The following is a 22981-nucleotide window of genomic DNA, read 5'->3' on the forward strand; positions in this document are numbered from 1 at the left end:
TGTATATGGAAAGGAACTTTAAAAATGCATTTATTTATTTTTTGTAGTGGCATTTATTGTACTTTTTCACAATATATAAATGGCAGGCAGTGTGGAAGGAGGACTGGGGGGCGGAGAAACGGAGAGGCCAATGTCACATGACCCGTCAAGCTGTGAAGGGTACTCATCACTACTGATGTACACGCTCACTTCTCTGTAAGCACTCCACGCTTGGAGGGCTATCGCCTTTTCCCCCTTTTATAAACCATTCAAACGAATAAAGTTATGTACGTCAGCCGACTGTACGCTGCATCTCTCTGCAAACTACTAGCGGAAAGGACTGGGTGACAAGTGAGGATGCAATGCCAAATATGTAAACCGTTATGTAGCCTAAAATGCTAAAAACATTGAGTGCTGCTTTGTCATTGAGGGTTTTTTAGATTGATGGTGTGATTTAGTTAGATGTAATGAGTTGTGTGCCTCTTCCACCTTTTAATCAAACTGTATTGGCTGAAATGCTTTGCAGTCAATACGGTAGTAATTAGGACTGCCTTCTGGACCTGTAGGTCAGATCCCAGGGGATGCTGTTGTTGGGATGTTTGAGCAAGATGCTTTGCCACACTTGCTTTTGGTAAACTGAAGCTGTATCATTTTTGAGTTTTAAAATTGCATGCATTGATCAAGTATTATGGTATTTTAAGGCAAATGAGAGGCTGTGTTCATTCAATTTAATTCACATATGTCACACATAGCTGATAGTATTTCAAATACTCAGAGGTAGAACTGCATGACTGTTCAACAACGTGCTACACTAAACAAGCAGCTGCACAGAGATGCACTGTAAAATGTAAATCAATTCAGATAGAATACATTCTGAGGGTACACTTGATCTCTCTTGGAATGTTAAAATAGTACTAAGCATTTCATTTGCCAGCAGTTCATATTTGAAAATATATATTTTTTAGTCCTGTGAACAGCGACAATGATCCTAAAATGTGGCATTTTAATTTTTCATGCTTTACAGTGAATGAAAAAAACTGACCATTCAATGATCAAATGGACCAAAATATTTTAATATATATCATAGCTGCAAAACACAAACATATTACAGTTTATGGTCAAAGGTATGACACATCTGCAAGGATGTTTACAAATTACAAGGTAAAAAACATTTTTAACTGCACTTACACATTAACAAAATATACCTTCTGACTTTGAGTGAATGCATCCAGTTCTTCAGCATATTCAAGCTCCTTTTGCCTAACTGGCTTTCAGCACATACAGTATTTATATTCACACATAGTATGACAAACAATAAGAACTATTTGTTTTACTCCAGTTGTATTTACACTTTATTCAATTTCTAACAATTCACATGGCAAGGTATACAAAAGCACTGATTAAACCTTTCTTCTTTCATTAAATATTACAGTTTATTACACTTGTCAACGATGGTATGGTGGGGCAGGTCAGACCTAGTAGGTGCTCTATCATTTTACCACGACTCCATATTTTTTTCTTGTAGCAACAATAATGCATTGGCGTGAAAACTGTATTTTTATTGAATCTCTACAATCTGGCACTTCTTTCACGTTCAATATTATTTATCCACACCTTCTGTTCTACAGAAATCCACAGGTTAACTTTGGCTACCTGAAGAGATTGACACTGTATTACAGAAAAATATCTTCTTAATCACACAACAGATGATTTGTTCTCTTTAGTAATGAAGAAGCAAAGTCCTCAAAGGCTTAACTATTTTCATTTTGCATATATTTAAAAAGAAAAGATCCACCAATACAAAATATACACACACAAAATATTCTTACAGTTCATAGTGAAATGAAGGAAATGCACTTGGACTCCTTTCTGGAGGTAGACTGCTACGACCTCGTAAATCACTTGCACAGCTACAGGTGGTTCATACGCATTTGAAAGTGTTAAAATCTCATACATCATCGACACCTCAGCCATTCAGGGCAACCGCCTTTTCTCCCCAACCGCAAAATGTACTCTCGGGCCGAAAGATAAATATTACCTCTGGTTGCGTACAATCCTCCGTGACACTCACAGTTCATAACTCACGTGGAGGGGGACGTATTTGGAGTTAATATTTGCCGCTCCCTCCGAGCAGTGATTCATGCGCTGTCGGGCGGGTTAGCTGGAGGTGGGTTGGGACAGGGGAGAGCCGGCTGAGATCCATCATCCAGACGCTGGAGCGATGGCGCTCCCGGTGGCCGAACATCGCCGGTGCAAGACGTTCTTATCGGACGGGATCTTGGTCTGACCGGAGCGTGGCGGTGGCACGGATGCCCATCCCACTCGGCGGCGCTCGCTGACGTTCGAAGGGCAGCTGGGTTAGCTACTGGTGCAGGCCGCCGCACGGGGCGAGGTTTCGGAGGTTTGTTCTCGGAGGTAAGGGGTTCAGCGAGGGTTGGCGATCAGAAGTCCGCGTCCCACCCGGACATCTCGTCCGGAGGGGTGTCCTCATCGGGAGGGTAGCGGTCAAAGTAACCGTGGTCTGTGGGACCGCTCAGCTGTAACGCAACCAGACAGGGTCATGATTGGTTACAGCACAACAGGAAGGGGTATTGTTGACCACCTTATATGGATAATTAGCTACTTACTGTGTCTGTCTTTATTATATGAGAAGGTGATATAAAAGGGCAATACATAGAAAATACACTATTAAGATATTGTCAAATGCATTTTCATATTATGGCTGGATAATTTGTCTTGGCATCACTAAACCCGTTAACCTGTTTATCAGCCAGAGTGTAAAGAATAGATTCAGTTCAAAGTCCAAAAAAATAGCTGGAACTCGAAAACCTAAAAGAATCATGAAGTGCCTTCAGACTGGGGAAATTAATAGTTCTCATAACTCAGGGCTGTGCAATAAAACACACCCAAAAAATCCTCTGACTGTGCCAGCCGTCACAAATGGCTTTCAGCAGTATATGAGAAGCTGCATACTTAAACATACTGTTTAGAACAGAGAGAAACACATCTCTACCTCTCTCTTCAGGGGAGATTTGAGCTTCCTGACTTTCAGCCCCTCCCAGTTGAAGCCGTTGAACCACCTGTGGGTTAAAGAAGGAGAGAAGAAACCAAACATCAATGCTCCACTTCAGCCTCACTGTGGGATGTCCCATTTTTTACCTCTCGCATTCCATTACGCTCAACTCTGCAGCGGTAATGTGATAATCATGGGCCAAACTGTACCCCTGGGGGGGGGCTTATAGTATTGAAACACTTTGGCTACAGTGCCTGTGCAATTGAATTGTCTTTTTTTGTGAGGGAGATCTTTCAGCATAAGGGAGACGGACCAGTCCACTTGGTGGGGTTGTGAATGGGGGGGGGGGGGGGCGGGTTTACCGCCTCTGGGCGCAGCACTTAAATTAAGTTGGGCCAAGAAAGGCAGTGGCTGTGGGAGCAGGAACCAGGGCCGAGATCATTATCAGACCATCTGCTGGGGTTTACACTGATTAAATTAAGGCCCTCGAAGCAGGGCCTTGCTAATGCACCGGTGCCCAGGCAAACAGAGGCGGCTTGGTGAGGCCCTGAGGATCCATTAGTCGCACACACACCCCCCCCCCCCCCCCCCCCCCAACACCTTCATTCGGGAACAAAAACTGCCGTATGAGTCAGCCATGAACAACAACTACAGAACTGACATACAGTTCAGGAAGCCTTCGATTTAATTCCTCATTTAACGGAGCGCAGTCTGTACGTAATGAAGCTAAGTAGCCATGATAATGTTCCCCGGCGGTCTCACCTGTGCTTCTTGATATCTGTTATTCCATTTTTGAGGTTTCCCAGGCGTTCGGCTGGATTTTGCCTACAAAAAGAAGGAAAGGGCACAGAGTGCTTTCAATAGCCATCTTCTGCAATGTACCAAGTCCCACATACAAAACTTAGAGTTTCTGTTGGTGCAAAAGAAACACGTTTCTGAAGACATGGCGCCGATTTGTCAGTTGTACCGGCACAGTTTTCGGATCAGGTCCTCAGGCCTCCTCGTGATCCTCTTGGGGATCTCCATCTTCTCAATGCCTTTCAGGATTAAGGTGTACGTCATCATCTGGTCTGTCCCAGTGAAAGGGGGGCTGGATGCGAAAAACAGACATCAGACTGGGCTCTGCCTTAACCTCCTGCTCCTAGAAGCCCCCCCCCCCAGTCTACCAATAACCCTCACCCCCATTAAATCACAGTCCTAAAGGGCTGAGGACTGCTACTTTTCCACCCTCCCTTTCCCTGAGAGTCAAGTGTGAAGACAGTCTGGCCAATTAGCAACATTAATTGTTCAGCTAATTAATTGGGAGAAAAGAAAACCAGGGCCAGAACTGGATTTGAGGGCCACATTTGAGTATTCATGACCCACACTGTATGGAATTCATCTGCTGCCTATCATTATTCCCTTTGTTAGGCTCATATAAGGGTTAACGCATTCTGCCTATATGTCAGCATGATATGGGATTCTTTTTTTTGTTTTACACAACCTCTTTTCTGGGGATGTTTAAAAGCATTAATATCATCACTATAGTATAAAAACTTCACCTGTAAGAATAAATAATATGGGGTTTTACTTTATTTATTTATTTATTTATTTATTTTTTACATTATTTCAGAAATTTCTAGAATAAAAATGCCACTTTTTTATTGAGAGCTTGAATTAGAACAGCTCTCTATCTAGTATTGTCTGGTGGGTGTTTTTGACTGATATGTGAAAACTAATGTATCCAACTTGACATAACAAAACGTTTGGAAAATAAAATAAAATAAAATGACACATGGCTGCAGGAAGTGAGGTCAGCATGCTGTACTAACTTGCCCGTGAGCAGCTCAAAGACCAGGATGCCCAGGGACCAGAAGTCCACACTGATGTCGTGGCCTTTGTTGAGAATGATCTCAGGGGCCACGTATTCGGGGGTCCCGCAGAAAGTCCACGTCTTCTGCCCGCACCCGATCTTCTTGGCGAAGCCAAAGTCCACCTGACCAGGAAATATGGCAGAATGGTTACATCTGCTATCGTTTTTCTGCAACTTCCTCAGTTTGCAGGGCAACAGTGGTTTCAATATGAGCCACAAAATATATAAAGTGAGCTCCATAATGTTTGGGAAAGAGACATAGTTTTACTCCATAATATTTTATTGGTATGTGGTTACATGTGGTTAAAGTACAGATTATCAGCTTCAGGGTATTACAATTTAGTTTCACCTTGTAGAAATTACAGAACTTTTTATTCACTGAGATTGAAAAATGTTGAGCAAGCCTGACTACAGGTATAAGTCAACTGACTTTGTTCTGCTGATTTCTGGGTACTTAACAAGCCATTGTCAGCCTCTAAAATCAAACTCTCCCTTATCTCACTTGTTTCTGATTGTTTCGCAATGCAGCACCTTTCAATATTTGGTTCATATTTTTCTCTGAAATTGAGTCTTAACAGTAATGAGAGATGTTTACGCTTAGATGTGCCCAAACCCTCACCAGTTTAATATAACCCTCTGCGTCCAGCATGAGATTCTCCGGTTTGAGGTCTCTGTAGAGGACACCGTTGCGATGAAGGTAGTCGAAAGCCTCGGTCACACAGCCCACACAGAACTTAGCCGTATTTTCATCAAAGCTCCCCCTGTAACACAAGGGGACACACAGAAAGATGTCTGTATTACAAAGTCATAGAGGAGCAGACTGTTATTCTTCTGAAAAATATTTACATTTAATATTCTAAATCTATTAGCTTTGCCTGGTTTTTGGCCTATGGCTGTGAGAGGCTAAATTAAATGTTAGGGCAGACAGTGAGGGACAAGATGTCCTTTTTCAGTCAGGAAAATTTGCCCGATACAGTATTCCACCTGTCCCATAGTATGCTTGCATGACTGCCTTCAAGCAGGCTAACCTACAGTAACCCCATGTGTAAGGCTAACATAGCTATGTCAGAGCAGGCTCACCCAGCCAAACCTACCAGTCAAAAACTATGCTAATGTACCTTTTTAAGGCCAGGCTAACCTACCAGTCAAAGGCCATCCTAATTTACCTGTCTTAGGCCAGCCTAACCTACTTGTCTAAAGCCAGGCTAACCCACCTGTCTCGGAGCAGGCTCCAGATCTCCCCACCAAGGCAAGCCTCAAGCAGCATGTACACATACTTGGTGTCCTTAAAGGTACGGTACAACCTGGGAATGGCAGAGAGTTCAGGTTAAGGGCAGAGTGTTCAGGGCATGAAAAATTGCCTTCATTCTGAGATTTTCAATATGAGCAATTCTCGGTAAATGAAACAAATTGTTCTCTCCCGAGGTGAGGTCCCTGCGATGGTTCTCATGAAGTGGGCTAATGGCTGTGCTTATTGAATTTCTCTCACCGGAACAGCGGCCTAACCCTCCACTTTGTTCCTGGCTGTTGACACCCTAATGATTCAAAAGCCTTTGCCAGAGCTGCACAGGCAACACCACAGTAGAGAGAGAGGCTGTTAGCCACAACAAAATCCCCCCTCAGTTTGAGGAGGAAATATTAGCTCACTCCATCCACATACATTCTTTTTTTAGAACTGAATATTTAATAAATGCTTTATAGTTTTTATGCAAAAAGTATTTCTCAAGTTGAAATCAAACATCGGCTTTCCCAGTTAAACAGTTTCCCAAATCGGAATGATTTCTTGTAGTCTTGTAGTATGAATAGGCCCAGAGTGAGTAAGATGTATTGTTAGATGGGCTGTTTTGTCACTTGACACACATTATCTGTGAGGGAATTAGGAGTCATCGCCTACTTTACGATGAAAGGGGAGGTGGCTTCAGCCAGGATCCTCCTCTCTGAGTGGATGTGCTCTTCCTGTCTAGTGTCCACAATGTGTTTCTTTTTGATGCACTTCAAGGCGAAGGTCACGTCTTCATTTTTAACCTTAACCTGCAAGGAGTAACCACAGTCAGTAGTGGATAGAACATAATATTGAGAGTTTCATTCTAATTCAGGGCTTAATAATTTTGCAAAAAAATATCAATGAAACATTGACAATTACAATATTTCATATGATTTTCCATTTTATATTATTGATAAAATACAAAATACAACAATAGAATTTGTGACAACAGTCACTAAAATCAATAGAATGTAGAAGGAGCAATGGCCTGATAATATGAATGTGTGTTGCTGTATTTGCAGGGGTGTGTCCAATGGGGTGACTGGGCTGGCCACCTCTGGAATTTGATTGGCCACCACAGGTGCCATCCCTATTTGTCAACCTAAAATAGTGCATTATCTTTGGCTAACATAAATGTAGAGTCTCACCAGCTCCACCCTTCCGAAGCCTCCCACCCCGAGCGTGGCCACGACCTCCAGGCTGTCGAAGGGCGCGTCCGAGGAGAAGGCGGAGACCCGCTCCTTCAAGTGGATGAGTTCCACGGATAAGGGCGGGGTCAGGTGCGTGCCCGTCGACCTCCTGTGGAGGACAGGAAATTGCGTTTCCGCAGTGCAGTCTTAAGAACGTGGACGGTTTCATTTGAAAACAACCCCTTTGATCTAGAGTTTGGGTTTGTGGATACTGTGGTACCAATATTTGGCAGCCACAGCATTTTAAAATCTTTTTTTTTGTATTGAGCTCACAGATAAAAACAATAGTAAGAACAGTTGAAATTTACAAAATGGGAAATATCTATGATGGCTTCAAGCACCCAAACTTCAGCTTAATGAACCCAATTTCCTGGGTCTATTGACTGTATGGATTAACTTCCCCACCCCACCATGTCTCTGTGTGAAGTCATCAGAGAGACTATGGGCCAAAGGACAGAATCAATCTAAACTGATCTCTCAGAGAACTCCAGAGATAAGGATCAATGCTGCTTGAATCCGCTCTGTGCGCTCCAAACAAATGCTTAGTTAATTCATCTAAAATAAAGGTGTCTGTAAGGGAGAATTTGACTATAAATTAATTTAGTTTATAACTAAACTCAGAGGCCCTGAGAACTCTCTTTTCCTGAGGACCTTTGACCTTAGGAAGAAGAGGTGACTACCAGCTTCTGGAGAAGGAATTTCACGTCGACCAACTTCAGACACAAACATAACTTTCTTCTGCCGCACAACACAACAGTCCGGTTGCTCAAATCGTGAACCTCGAGGGCCAAAAACTGTAGGCTTTCCACACTACCTTTACCTGAGTGTTAGGTGTGAAGACACTCTGGCCAATCAGAAGCACTAATTGTTCAGTTAATTACCTGGGAGAAAAGAAAACCAAGGCCGGATTTGGATTCACAGACTAACTTTGCCTACCAATGCCCTACAGCCAGGGATGTAGCATACATTTCTGGGCCCTGTGCAAATGCAGTCTCTGGGGGCCCCCTTTCCAAAGCAAACTTGTCAGTTCAGGCCTCTTGAATACCCCCACCCCACCCCACCCAATCAACCTTGGAGCCTTGGGTAGGCAGTACCACTATTACTACTGTGATGCCCCTGCCTACAGCTATTAGTGATCTGCCGATCCTGGTGGTCATACTCTGATCGAATGCATTGAAAAATGATTCTATCATATAATGGATATTACACTGTAAATTTAGAGTCACAGTCAAGTCTGACAGAGTAGCTTCTACTTTGTTACAGTTGAAACTGCTTGTCTTACATGAACTATGGAGTTAAATGAATACTGAACATTTTACAGTGTAGGCTTACAGTTGTATTAAGAGAACAATGGGGACTGTTGCATTCAAACTTTCAGTGAGTAAACTCCAGTAAATAAACAATATAATGCACATCATTTATTTCCACTACTCCATTAACTACCATTTGTGATAAAATTTAACAGCCAACTGAGCCAAAGGTTATTCTAGCATTTCTGACATGCACATTTGTCTTGCTTTAGTACTATATTTTAATGCCGTTTCGCTTCATGTATAATACACAAAGCAAAATGAAACCAAATGATTATCCAAAGTATGGATGTAAGGGAACGCTGGTAGTGACAGAACAGGCTCGGTGTGCGTTCATTAAACACAACACATCCCCGTTTTTTTTCCTCTTTAATGAGATCAGGCTCCCTGTAGAAAATGAAATAATAATGTGCGAATCCCCAAGTAGTTCACTGTAATATCTGAATGCACATTACATTAAATCTTAATTCACTTTTAATTAGATTACCGCTGCCTGAATGTTACTGTTAGGAGTTGTGTCTCGGTTCACCAGAAGCAAAAACTCACAGGATTACACATCACAATAGCAGATATTTTCCTGACTATAAAATAAAGAACATCGGATACCACCTTAAATAGAATGCATGCATTGCTGTTATTGTGTATTACTAGTTCACTGAATTCATCCTTTAACTAGAAAGTCTGTGGGTGACTGTACATCACATTTCAAATTCTGCAATAAACTCTTATATATTAGCAAACATGCTAATAACATAAAATATAAAAATATATAAAGGATATATACTCCTATTGTTTAACCTTTGAAGCATAGGTTTTTTGGAAAGTTCAAAATTATAAGTCAACATTCTAGAACTCCATTGTTTCCAGGTAGTTACCAGTAGTGATTGTTACATCAGCATTTGAATGTCAGTTAAGAGCATTCTAATCACATATTTGAGATCTTACACCTTAAAGGGTTAAATGCGTGTGTTGGACATAGCGCCTATACTATATTCCAGCGACATCCTCTCTGCCACTCACTTTGCATGTCTCTTCTCGTCGTCGCGGGCGAGATTATTCACGTAGCCTTGGAGGTACTTCTGAAGTTCACTGAAAGTCCCAACAGTTTGACTGAAGGTCCTACAAACAGAACAAACAGCAGGGATGAACTTTGCATCTCAGAAGGAAGAGGTAGAGGTGCACAGTATAATTTAGTAATAAAAAATGTATACATCTACAAGGCCTGTTCAAATACATTTTGGCACAGTATTGCAGGTTTATAAGACACGGCATAGAAACACAGAACTTAATGATTTAGATGCATTATAACAGAATATCTGCAGCATGGTGTTGAGGACAGTCGTTGTGATGTGCTTGATTACTCACTCTCGATCAATAACAAGGCACTCCACGTCGTCTTCGTCCGCAATTATGTTGGCTGACCTGACATCATCACTGTGGAGGACAGGCAAAAAAGAGCAAAAAAGCTTCATGCACACACGTACGGAGCTCAATCCAGCCCACCAATGGGACTGAACCTCTGACACAGCTTCACCGCAGATGGGCAAGGAGGTCATTCAAGGAAAAAGCAGATGGTTTCACCTGATGAGGGCCTTCTCCCCAAAGTAGTCACCTTTCCGCAGGGTCTTTATAGTCTGAGGTTCCTCATGACCCTCTGTGCTCTGAGTGACTTTAATCTGAGGTACAGAGAAACATGCTTTAAGTACAACATGCACTACATTACTATGATATCACATAGCTATGATCATATGCAATGTCTCTGAAATGCTAAAGAACATTTGGCCATGCACAGGAGTGTCTCCCCATGATGTTAATTGGGGGCTACAATAAACACCAGCATGACTCAGAGTCCTCAACCCCTTTTTCAACCCATATCCCCAGAGAGTTATACAAAAGAGGATGCATTCATGAACCCGCAAAATGCCAAAGTGAGCATGTGCATAAACTTCCTATCTCTGTGCATAATGGCCATTCTTAACCTTTTTTTGGGTCATGAATTGTGTGAATCATCATTGCCTGTCAGGGGAGTTGGACACCATGGGGGTCGAGCCACATGCTAAGTGTTATTGCTCATAATGGTTATCCTTCTAATAGACAGCATTCAATCAAGACACTCGCCAAGGACCTGCCTCGACCCCACAGGCAGTTCCTGGCGACTGATGGGGGGAGGAGGGAGGGGGGTGGGGGGCTGGGGCAGCCGGGGACACTGGGAAAAGAGGCGCCACGAATGTACAGCATCCTGAAAGGCATCTGCCTTTTTGGTAATTAGGCACTAATTGTCCCCAAAGCTCTGAGGTCCAGCACGGTTTCCTTTTCTCTTAATGGCTCGAACGAGCCCCTGGTGGAGTCGGCTCCCGCCCCGCCCTCTCTGATCTTACATTACCGGCCCACGGCGTCACCACAGCCCTTCTACTACTGATCATCTCCTCATCCCCCACAGACACAGCTGGTGCAAAAACAAAACATAAAAAGTAAATGCTGTCTCCCCCCCCCAGTGGGTCATGTGACACCCCAGGGGGTATGCTGTGGAGCCGCGCTGTAGAACCCCCTCACTCACGGTCCTGTTAGATGACAGGAGAGAGGCAGATATTACCTTTCCTTTGGCGATGATGTAGAACGTGCTTCCTTCTTCTCCCTCTCTGATGACATAATCGCCTTTGTCATAATATTCCTGGCAAAGGGGCGGGGGGGGGTTGGGTGGGGGGGGAGGAAACGGGGGGTCTTAATTGACAGATCGATCTTCTCTAAACCTCCCCGCCGGCCATGTTCCTGCGGAAGAGACCCCACCGGAGCTAGAGGCGCCAGCCCGGTAATTACCTCTCCATTCACCTATCTCTGCTGATTCAACATGCACTCCATTTAGAAGGGGAAAAGCAAGCGGACGGTGAGGGTGATTCAGAACCTGACCACAAATAAAGGCTGAGCATTTCTCCTTCCCTTCCATCCCTCTTGTTAAAGGGAGCATAGGTTTTAGTAGATATGCCCCAATTCCTTACCACCTTGGAGTGATCAGAGGGTAGTTTTAATTAATTTCAAGAGTAATGAATGTAAAAAAAAATTTTCTTCAAAATTTTAAATCAGCGTTCTAGAACTCCACTACTTTCATTTTCTAGTTGTCATAGGTTGTCAGCTTCATTCAGTTAAGAACATTCTAATCACATATTTGTGATCTTACACCCTAAAGGGTTAATAGAGTTCTTTCTTTTATATTTATTGTTCTCGAAGATAAGACGACCATTGCCTGTCTTTTACAGCTCCGTCACGCTAGACTTTCCTTTGGTTTACAGCCGCTTTCAGCATTGATCGTGCATTAAGAGCCTTTAAATGTTGTCTCATCCTCTGAAGTGTTGCTGGCAGTAACTTAGATATTAATACGTCAGTACTAAAATCCACAGAGCTGAGCATCTTCTAACCAATCAATAACTAACAGTGAACCTGGGTACACAACAGGCCATAAAGACTGCGACTACAATTGGAAAGAAAAACACATCTGGCCCCTACCCTAATATCAATATATAAGTCAAAAGGAAAACAAGCGTCAGCCGTATCAAAAGATAACCAGGGTGCCTTTGATTCTTCAGGAAATGACACGTGAAAAAGAAATTGCATGTGACTGACAGAGAGCGCTGTGAATGGGGCCTTCTTACCCCATTCTTCAGGCAGCATACACCCCCTCTTCCTCAAATACTCTTTATAATCAAAAATGAAACAGAACTCCTCCACAAAAGCTGTCTGATCTGGAACAGACAGAACGGAGAGAGCAGAGCACGCCCACTGGATTTTCGATGGTTTTGTTTGTTGGGAAGGGGAAAAGTTTCTTTACAGCAGCAAGTGTTCGAAAATGCTTTTGGGAAGCTGCCTACATCTGGAAGCCTATCTGCCAAAGCCGCTTCCTGTACTATCTAGGTCCTTATGGTGACAAAAAGTATCTGACACACAGGAACACTTCCTGGAACTTGGAAGTTTCCCCACATAAATGCTACCAGTGTCTAGGACATGAGGACATAATCATTTTAGATGATGAGATCAAGCCGGTGTGCCAGGTCTTTTGTGGCTGTTGGCTTGAGATTGACCAGCAAGCTCGCTCTTTTTAAACAAACAAAGAGATCCTCTGTACAACATTAAAACACCTGTGATTGGTTAGCCTACAAAACAAGTGGACAGAATCAGAGAATATCGAATATGATTATCCATATGTAAAGGCTTTGAACTCCAAGTATATTTGACGCTAAACATTTTTCTTCGGGGTGGAACCATTGCTATTATGAAAGAAAAATTGTTTCTAAATTTCAGCAAATGTGTGCAGATGAAACATATGTCAGTGTGCATTGTTAATAGAGCGATATCTTTACCCTTCATGTAAAATGCGTGCACGGTCACACAATCTCTACAGAAGGATGTAATGGCGGCTCTCTCTCGCCTGCGTTCAATCACTCAGATTTATTTCCATTAACGGCAGTTGTGTCCCATTCCCAGTCATCCAGACAACGTTTCTGACGGCTTTCGGCCCATTAAAAACTCTCCCGGCGCATTCTGGAGATCTGGGCTCCGAAAGCTCCGCCATATTTGTGTTCAGAGGCCCTCACACGCGGAATTCCCCGTATCCCCGCGCCGTTTAACGAGGGGGCCAAACACTATTCGCGCTATTCCGCCGAAACATCTGCAGCCCTATTGGGTTTCAGCCTCCCTCCCCGCTTGCATCCCCTGGGACGGGATATCATCGCCCCCACCTCCCCGCCAGCCCCCCCATCCCCAGAAACGAGTGAGTAACAGAACCCTCCCGTCCAACCCTGGGGATTGACAGCAGAGAGGAATGTCCTTGGATTTTTTTTTTCATTGTAAAAGTATTCTGAAAAGGGTCTGCTTGACAGAAGACTGACAAACCCTACACTTTAACAGGCCTCGTCGCCCAGTAAAAAAGGAATGAATCACTCCGTGGCATTCATCCCTCCATCATTCTCACATCTTTAACAAATCCACCCATCCTGTATTAGAATAAACAGCTTTTTGAGGAGCTAAGCTAAATAATTACAGTAATAATACATCTGGGTTGCGTAATGACAGACAGAATATTGAAGGCGTTGATCGAAATGATAATTTACGGTGACTTACTGACTGAGAAATGGGTAAAAGAAAAATCTCCAGTGTGCTGTTACACCAAAATGAAATATCACATACAGAACATGAAATTTTGACAGTTGCTATCAAAGAGGTTAAGATTCCCTCAACAAGCCCGCCCCCTCCCCCGCAAGAAATTTAAAAGTTAAATGCGTCAACTTTTCACTAAATATTCATACAAGTTGTCAGTCCAATATGGATTCAACTAATGATCCGTACAAAGCAGGTATGAAGTATTAATATATCCGCAAAGCTAATGTTCACATTTTTTATAATCTCAAAGATATATCAGTTGATGCTACAATCTATCAAGTGCTGTGTAGATTGGACATAAGTTCAAACTTACCATTTCTAAGCAGTCCACAATCTTATTTAGCTTGTCCTCTGGTAGTCTTGCCAATAATGAGACACTTCAAAAAAAACAAAATGACAAGTAAACATAGGATTAAATTATTCAATTCCATGAACATTTACGTACAGTGAACAATCATTATTTATGCGCAACAGTGGCATTTCTACCAACTAATTTTATAACATTTTTACTTAACATCTCCGAAATGTTAGCAGGAAAATCCAGTCATTCCATAAACCTTGCAAGGTACATCACATGATATTAAAATTAATGTTCAGGGCTGTGTGTGTGTGCTGATCAAAAAGGAGTTCACAAATTAAATCTGAGCAAGATCATGGAGTAAGCAGATGAAAATCACAGTATTAGAGGACTCCATGTCCCATTTAAAATGCATGCAAAATGAATAAAGAAAATAAGCTAGACAACAAATCAATTTGATTTTGCAATCTTCATAGTATAAACATGGGGCCTGCAGAAGGAATAACTGAGCCAGGGTTTCATTTGGCCTCTAGTATTAACTTTATGGATTGCCCTTTCCACACCACTGTGCTATGTGCTGTGATAGGCAGAGCTCATTATATAATTAAATGGGCCCTTTTGGCTTCAGGACAGTGACAAAATTGCCAGAGCATGTCTACTTGTCTTTAACCCTTTGAAGAGTAGGTTTCCGGAATGCTTTTTCAAAAGAACTCCTTTACTGTCAATTGCGAGTAGTGATGGTTACATCAGCATTAGAATGTTCAGTTAAGAACATTCCATAAACATATAATTACAGACTTTTTTCATTTCAATTGTAGGGAGAAGGAATAGAAGTCCTTCCAGTTGTACTTCCTGGAAGCCACAAATGGTAATGGTCACGAGGTGCTGTCAGTGACAGGGTTGACTGATCTCCAGAAGTGCCGGGGTGGCGGTGCTGCCGGATTACCTCCTGAGGAAGCTGCGGTACTGCTCGTGCCGGGTCTCTGCGGTCACCCTCATGATGTTCTGGAACACCTCCCGGTCCAGAGCCCATGTCTTCACCGGGCTGACCGCTGCAAGGGAGAAATGACCAGGGCATGAGCAGACCACACCGCTTGACCATGCGCTCTCGACCTGGTCTGGTTTAAGCCTCACCCTATCGACCGCCCAGCACTAAACCACCAAAACAAAAATGTTTGGAATAACTGTCCTGAGGAGCTAAGAATACCGTCCCAGGACAAGCTGCTAGAAAGACGGAGGTCTATACAAGGTCTGTGCATGGCTAGTGTTCAAATTGCCTCAGTGGTCGTCCACCCATCACAAAGCAGCTTTTACTCATATAAGGGAGAACCAAAGCACCAAGAATGAGGATATGTCTATGGATAAGCCATTCGGATTTCATTGTTCTCCTTCAGACTGAAATTTTGATCTGATCAACAAAACTGTGAAACCCTATAGAGTAAGCACCCAGAGTACGTGAGCCATCAACAGAGTGATTACATTATCAGCAATACATGTATCAGCACTGCAAATATTAACAGCGAATTGGACTTTCCATGTCACAAGCCAGGGGATTGCCTAAGAGGAGCATTTCAAGGAACCACATCAGTGCCAGTGAGGAAAGATATAATAGAAATGTGCACCCCATGGCCTTGTGCTGGCTGGAGAAGGCCTCAAACATAACTCAGGGCTGGAATGTGCATGGGACGTCTTGATGCTAAGCCTTAGTCAATACGCCCACATGAACAGTTGTTTACCACTATCCAATGAATCCGACTCCCAGTGTCACACAATGTCCCAGTCGAGACTTTAACGGAAACACCAATTACTAAGGTCAACAATAGGTTGCCAAGCAGAGCGAGCTTAGAGGAACACATTGTGTACGGTGTCCTTCGAAGGCACGCTCACAGTACAAAAGTGGTGATGTAGCTATAGTTAAGAAAAACAAATCCATTCATGCTGAAACCAATTCAGTTTTTGTGGAGGAGTAGTGATGGGGGTGGCTACAAAAGAGAACATTGTTTAAGAGGGAACGCTGTCCAAGCTTTGAATTTCAGAAATCAAATAATTTCAACATTCATTGCATTGTTTAAATAAGACTTAAACAAAGCCTACATACAAGTACAGAGATCACGAATGTGCATTATATTAAAATATGTATATCACAATTCAAATGTACTTTCCTTTACAATGCAGAAATTCATATCTTACGAATACCATTATTTAACATATGAAACACATATTACAATCTTATTGTTACAGTGGTTACAGCGTTGCTCAAAATCAGTTTATAACATTTTAAGTGAATATATTTTTGTATTTCTGAGAAGGAAATATATGTTTTACCTCTTACTGAAGCAGTCCGTGTACAGTTGTACAATATTGCCAATTCACCGAATGCTGTCCAGACAGCTATTGTAGTTAACAATTTGCTCTGTTGAAAGACATCCAGCTGCCCATCTGTAAATGCAGTGTGGACATAATTAGCCTTTACTGATTTGTTAGCATGCCATATTATGATGCACATGAGCATACAATTGAAAACCTAAGGTCTCCTGTTTTAGCAAGAAATGGCCCCAAGATAAGAGCATACTTTCTATTGTCAGTTATTAACATTTCGACGCTGTCCTAAATTAGGTCAGATCAAAGATACCTTCAATAAATGTACATAGCAAATACAACAAATCACTGTTTATATCAAGAACGAGATATTGGGTACAATTCAGATCCAGTATTCCAGTATTTTCCCAGCCAATAGTTTCATATGGTAAACTTCTTTTTTTTTGGATTAGAAAACTATTTCTACAGAGCAATACTGAACCCTAAAGGAAAAAAGAAATGTTGGTGTTAGACATTTGTGATGATGTGGTGAACTTCCACCCCTACACTGAGATCCTGTAAAGTGCTTTATAAATAAAATATGACCCATTAATTTTCCTTCATTACCTGCCAGCACAAACAGGTGATTCCCCGGCTCTCCCTGCTTGATGACGTAATCTCCCTTCTGGAAGCTTCTCTCGTACATGCACTCCACTATGTCCTTTATCTGCTGCGGCTCAAGCCTCTTCAGGAACTGGTTCTTATAGAGGGCGTCAATGATGAGTTTCTTTGTGCTGTGGAGATAACCGTCATTACAAGAGACTGTGAGAGAAAAAAGCTTACCTCGATGTTGCTTACCCCAGTTTCTCCTTGTTAATTAAAGCCATTTAATACAGTTATCTTGCCTCACCTGTTTTCCTGGGTATTAACTGGTTGCTGACTCTAAGATGAAAACAAAAACCAGGAGACCCAACGACCCACCAGAATCAGGGTTGAGAACTTCAACTGACCTCAACCCAATCGAACGCCTTTGGGACCAATTGGAAAGCCAAATGCGAGCCAGGCCTAATCGCCCAATCAGCACCAGATGCCACTAATGCTCTTCTGACTGAATGAAATCAAATCCCTGCAGCAATGCACCAACATCTAGTATAAAGCCTGCCCTGAAGAGAGGAGGTTGTTATAGCAGCAAAGGGTGAACCGACTCCATATTAATGCCCAAAATTTTGAATGATGTTAGATGTCATGTGTCCATACACTTTCGGCCATGTAGTGTATTTATAATCCACCCTTTTTGCTTTGCTGAGCTGTGCACAGCATGACTCCTGCACAGTACTTCAGCTGCTCCCTTTACCCATCAAGCATGTTGTAGTATCTCATTAGGCATGTGTTTCAAACAGACTAAATAAAGCAGCGCAGCATGGCTATAATTTGAATAGCATTTGGCCTGCCAAGGGAACCCCTGCTGTGCACACTCAATTACCAGGGCTTGGAATCCGACAGAAAGGTATCGCCGTTCGAATGAAAAATCTAAAATACACACACTAATTGAAAGGATACACAAGAAACATGATGTTTTGCATGAGGTCTAGAAATGGAGATTATCAGCTGCTATTTATGTGAAAGAAATAAGAAAACAGAGTAGATGACAAATGAAGACCTGTTGGACCACCATGAATGCATTCCTTGTACAGAGCTATTTATATATTAACCTGATGAATATTCACTGAAAACATTCATTGAATCTTGTCTTGCAATACATACTGAATCTTGCAAACAGAACCCAAATATAACTCTTGTGGAAATGCATACACACATTGCATACATATTATATACCGAAGGTAGAAATGTTTCTTACATCATTTCAAGATCTCAAAATTAGCCAGCTGCATACATTGACATTTTAAATACAATAATGATAAGCACAACCGTCAGTTAAGACCAGTTATATGTTGCCTCAATAAAACATGGAGAAAAACTGATTTTTGCCATGTCACTGTCAGAGTTTAACGGCACAATGAGTCAGAAAGCTCAACTTGCTAGAATAACAAACAAAAAACTTGTCACAAAAAGAACATTATTCATTTTATATTCAAACCTACTGCAGGTCATAAGATATGTACTAGGGCAGTGAAGTATGAGCTAAATGAAATATATTTACCAAATCATAGGCAAGAAAAGTACACAAGTCTGCCATGCAGAAGGCACTAGAATATTATGGCTCAAAATAAATGCCTTGTCATGGTTCTCACATCAACACATTTCCCACTTTGATTTAAAAGTCTCATTCAGGGATCAAAAAATAAAATGAAGACATTGCTTCTTTGGGCCACGTGTAACAATGTGATGTTGCAGTTAAAAGTAAGTTAATTTCTATTGATTTTCCATAAGTGGGTGATGCTAATTCTTTCCCAGAGACCGCAGCCATATTTTCTGTATACGCATAAGAATTTGGATGTTATAAGCTGTTAAGATTAGCTCAGTTCTTACTGTACTTCAGCATATAGAAAAATGTTTTTCGTCCTAAGCAAGCATTTTCCTGTCATCCACAGCTCCAAAGCACGCAGAAGATACAGCATATGTGTATAGCCTCACAAACACATGTGAAAAACATATTTAAGTCAGACTTAAGATTATGCTAGCATAGGAACGAATATCTCATCTATAAGACTTCCTACAGAGTAAACAGTGAAAGCACAAATGATCCTTTAGACTGAAGTGGCCATAAGCAGACATTAAGCAGTGCCAATGTTTCCTAACCTTAAATAAGAAGACAGAAATGCACAGAACCAATTGCGCATAATTCAAGCAGAAGGACACACATTCTCACCTCGAGTCCTTCCAGACCCTGGCCTTCTCGAAGGAGAACTTGGGCTGACTCCCGGAGCCGTAGGTTCTGGAGGTGGGCTCGGCAGACACCCCTGCCTTGGCCCCTTTCCTCCGATTCAGGGTGTCCCTGATCAGGCCGCCCATATGCTGGTTGAACTTGGCCTTGAGGGGAGAGGGGTGGATGCCCGCCCCGCCCTGCGTCCTGACCACGTCCTGCAGCTTGCCTATCTGCGCGGTCTTGCCGCGCAGCTCCTCGGTCAGCTCGCCGACGGCCTTGGTCTGCCGGGCCAGCTGCTCCTGCAGAGCCCGGATGCGCTGCTCCTTCTCGCCCAGCTCCTCGTCCTTCCTCCTCGCCTCCTTCTCCAGCTCGGCCACCCGGGCCCTCAGGAGCTCCGCCGCGTTTTTGGAGCTCAGCCTGCCGCCTCCGCCCCCTCCCGAGAGGCCCGCCGCCGTCCCGTCCGGCTGCTTCAGCTGCTTCGGCTTCACGGACCCGTTCCCCATCCCGTCCGGCGACCTACGCCCAGCGGGGAAGCCAAAGCAGGACATGCCCTGTCCATTACTCCATTACGCTCCACAGACAAGCTCCGCTAATGTGCGAATGAGCCTGCCTATGCAGCAGCGGTGTCATTACGTATTGATTTTCTCTGCCCTCTGAGGAAGCTCTGGCATTTATCCTCTTTAGTGTTGTCTGATAGGCGTCCGCTCGCCTTTGAAGTGAGCGGTACAAAGGCTGAGGGTAGCCTGCCATGCCTTCCTATTTTTGCAGGCCATTTTGTAATGTGTGCAGAGGTTTCAAGATGTAGTCGGAAGGGTAATTTATCTAAATGTGAAGATCTATCCTTCATCTGTTCACTCAGAGGTAACTGATTTTTTTACACTAATGGTAAATCTGTTCTTTTAATGAATTATTCAGCAGAAATTGACTGCCTCTAACATACAGTTATCATGTTGAAAATGCAGCCCTATCCATCTTCGAAAGAAGATCTCTCTTTTCTAACTCTGGGGGAGGAAATGGATGAACCTGCAAATCCTTGCAGTGTCAGGTGTGTCCAGGGGTTCCATCCCATCTGACTGACTCTCTCTTCCTCTCTCTCTGACTGTCTCACCCTCTCTCTCCCTAAAGAACAATTGCAGTTGTTCTCTTAATAAATACCAGAGAACAACTGTAACTGACAGCAAATTAGCACAGCAATGTTCACGCCAACGCACATGCTGTACAAACAGCTATTATTCTACCCATCAAACGCTTATTGTTGTATACAATAAGACCTTCTGTGAGAAACTTTGTAAAAATTCACAGTATAAACATAAATTGTGAACAAATTCAAGGCTTCCACAGCAAGTTGCGATTAAATAAGTAAACTAATCAAACTCCAGTGGTAATACGCTACATTACGATGCTCTCTGGGAAGTTTAGTCACTAGGTGATACACCCCTATGAGCTGATTTACAGAGATGGGATGGGGTGGATTGGTAGAATAGAAATGGCAGAATAAGAAGCATAAACTTGAATGTGCTGCTGCCTGTAATGTCACTTTGTAGTCCATCAATTCCACTTAGTTTTCTTCAGGAATCATATTTACTAAGGCCTTTGTCAGTTGCCTGGGAAACCTTTTTTTTTTTTTTTTTGGTAGCAACACTGAATTGTCCCAAGTGTAGCCATTACAATTAATGTTGCAATTTAATTCAACCCCAGGCCTTCTGAATCATAAACAAGGTATGTTTTTCAGTAATATTGACAATAAAATTGACACATATTCCATATGACATTCTGAAGTGAGTGTTATTATTTTCTGGAAAACATGTTGTCTACCTTGTTCACCCATTAAAACTGTATGAAAAAAATGGCCGTCACAACTTGTGTTTGCATAACACCAAGCATGATTACACATTAAACATTGAAATCGTGTCATGCCACAACCATTCAGGCATGCCCGAACAAACTCATACAATGCGCCCTGTCCAAGCAAACACAGTGCTTTGTTTTATTTGGCCTTTATAGTTTATGGTCATTTAATCGTGTTGTGTTCAAAGGAAAATATCTGAACTTGAAGATGCACTCAGCACTCGCCAAAAGATGCAAGAGGATAGTAAAACTCACACGACATCGACATTACAAGCAGGGATTGTATGGGTGCTTAAATTTAAATATGAATGCACATTTCCACCTGTGCTTCTGTCCTACTTTGGGCTCATCCGTGGCAGTTACATCCTCTTGCAAATCCTTCTAACAGCGATTAGCATTTGTGATGAATCCACTTTAGATCGCGTATGCCTTGATCTGAACAGTTGTCTGTAATTAAATGTGAAGTAGGCTAGTCTATTACCTTCCCTAATTAGATTACGACACATGTTCGTATGTCTACGAACTCAGTTTGACTGTGTTATGCATAAAATAGTAACACACATGCTGAAAAAAATCACGTGTTGACACCGCCCGAAAAAGGTTAAATTAATCGTGGAATTAATGTTAAACATAAACGGAATACCATGTAGCTAACCACGTTTTTGAAAACCTATAGGAAAATCTTTCAAAATACAGGTGTATAATCATGCATATTTTGGGAGCAGTGGGAGGAAAACATTTGAATAAAGAAACAATTTCATGATTAAACAATTTAACAAGTTTGAAGTTTACTAATAAAAGTGGATAAATACACACTTACGACAGTCGATGGGATGTAGACCTCTATTCCGCCTTTAAATGCATAAATGTAGGCTACTCTCAGGACGAGCGTCAAACTTCAATCTGGAATATCCTTCCATTCAAGGAAACACTCTTCCTGCAGAGCGCAAACGTGCTGTGCAGTGACAAATTCTTTCTGATCTCCCGGCGTGATGCCCTAACGATCCCGACAGTACTGGCTGTCTCGCTGACTGCTCAACTCGGCTCACATATGTGGACCAATACGGTTTTTTGCCTACTAGGCTGCTAATGTCTTTGGTACGTCTTTCTTCTTATATGGCCATTGAAGTGCTCCATGAAATATGACGTTTTGCAGTGCAATGGTTGTGATAAATGTAACATGTAGATATATCCTGGTGCACAATCGCTTTGCCACGAATAGCCTACTTTGACGCATAGCCCATAGGCTATACGTCAAATAAGGACAGTGCTACCCCAAATAGTCTGACCATCATCTATAGTTTTACGCAGTGAACAAAAATGTATTTAAAGCTGGACAGCATTCTCACAGGGTAATCAGTATTCGATGTAATTTATTTAGGATACAGATGACTTTTTTAACATTCAACGATGGGATTTAACGTGGCCTATTCGTTCTCGGCGATATTTGTTTAATCACTTGCAAAGCATCTCAGATTCACATTTAACCTGGATAAATAAGGGTTATGTTGTCCTTTTGGGAAGCATAACACCCATGAGTCAAATTTAGTTTATCATGCCTTCGGCTTATTTCATTGACCCAAACTCCAATTTGATATGGCAAGTGACCAATGAGCCCAACACAGTGGATATAAATTATGGTGCCATTCAATGCAGAACTCACAATGTGCCAGCATGTACCACCCGAGTGAACATGTTTTTTATTAAAATAAATAAATACATGTGTTTTATTTAAGGTGAGAGACGGCGGAATGGAAAGGTCTTTTGAAATTAATGTGGGCAGACACCAGAAGCCAGAGAACGACAATCAAAGGTGGTGAAAATAATGATTTTTGATGAATAGGCCTATTCTAAACATTACTAAATTAATTGTCAGGCTTGTTGAGTGGTCTGACAGTCCACCGGTATGTAGTTTTTATTAGTCAGTGACACAACTGGGCCAACTGTTGCG

The 22981-nt window shown here is 42.3% G+C and overlaps 1 protein-coding gene across 3 annotated transcripts; it reads right to left on the reverse strand.

Annotated features, from left to right (window-relative positions):
* Positions 1-1031: 1031 nt before the first annotated feature.
* On the reverse strand, positions 1032-22154 carry prkg2 (protein kinase cGMP-dependent 2). Of its 3 annotated transcripts, XM_035435953.1 has the most exons (19): positions 21851-22154; positions 19186-19698; positions 16983-17149; positions 16383-16496; positions 15004-15109; positions 14073-14136; positions 11202-11279; positions 10190-10284; positions 9974-10042; positions 9629-9727; positions 7257-7407; positions 6739-6875; positions 6059-6148; positions 5464-5605; positions 4804-4967; positions 3960-4082; positions 3755-3817; positions 2993-3059; positions 1032-2516 (listed from the first exon to the last, which is right to left on the reverse strand). In XM_035435953.1, the coding sequence occupies exons 2-19, from the start codon at positions 19683-19685 to the stop codon at positions 2421-2423; spliced, it is 2325 nt and encodes a 774-aa protein (XP_035291844.1). In that variant the 5' UTR covers positions 19686-19698; positions 21851-22154; the 3' UTR covers positions 1032-2420. The 3 variants fall into 3 exon arrangements, 2 of the variants coding, with proteins under 2 accessions (XP_035291844.1, XP_035291843.1); XM_035435952.1 differs by lacking the exon at positions 21851-22154 and having other exon boundaries at positions 19186-20285; XR_004767151.1 differs by lacking the exons at positions 1032-2516; positions 2993-3059; positions 21851-22154 and having other exon boundaries at positions 4808-4967; positions 19186-20285.
* Positions 22155-22981: the final 827 nt, after the last annotated feature.

This window comes from Anguilla anguilla, chromosome 10 (assembly GCF_013347855.1).
Source record: "Anguilla anguilla isolate fAngAng1 chromosome 10, fAngAng1.pri, whole genome shotgun sequence".
NCBI lineage: Eukaryota > Metazoa > Chordata > Actinopteri > Anguilliformes > Anguillidae > Anguilla > Anguilla anguilla.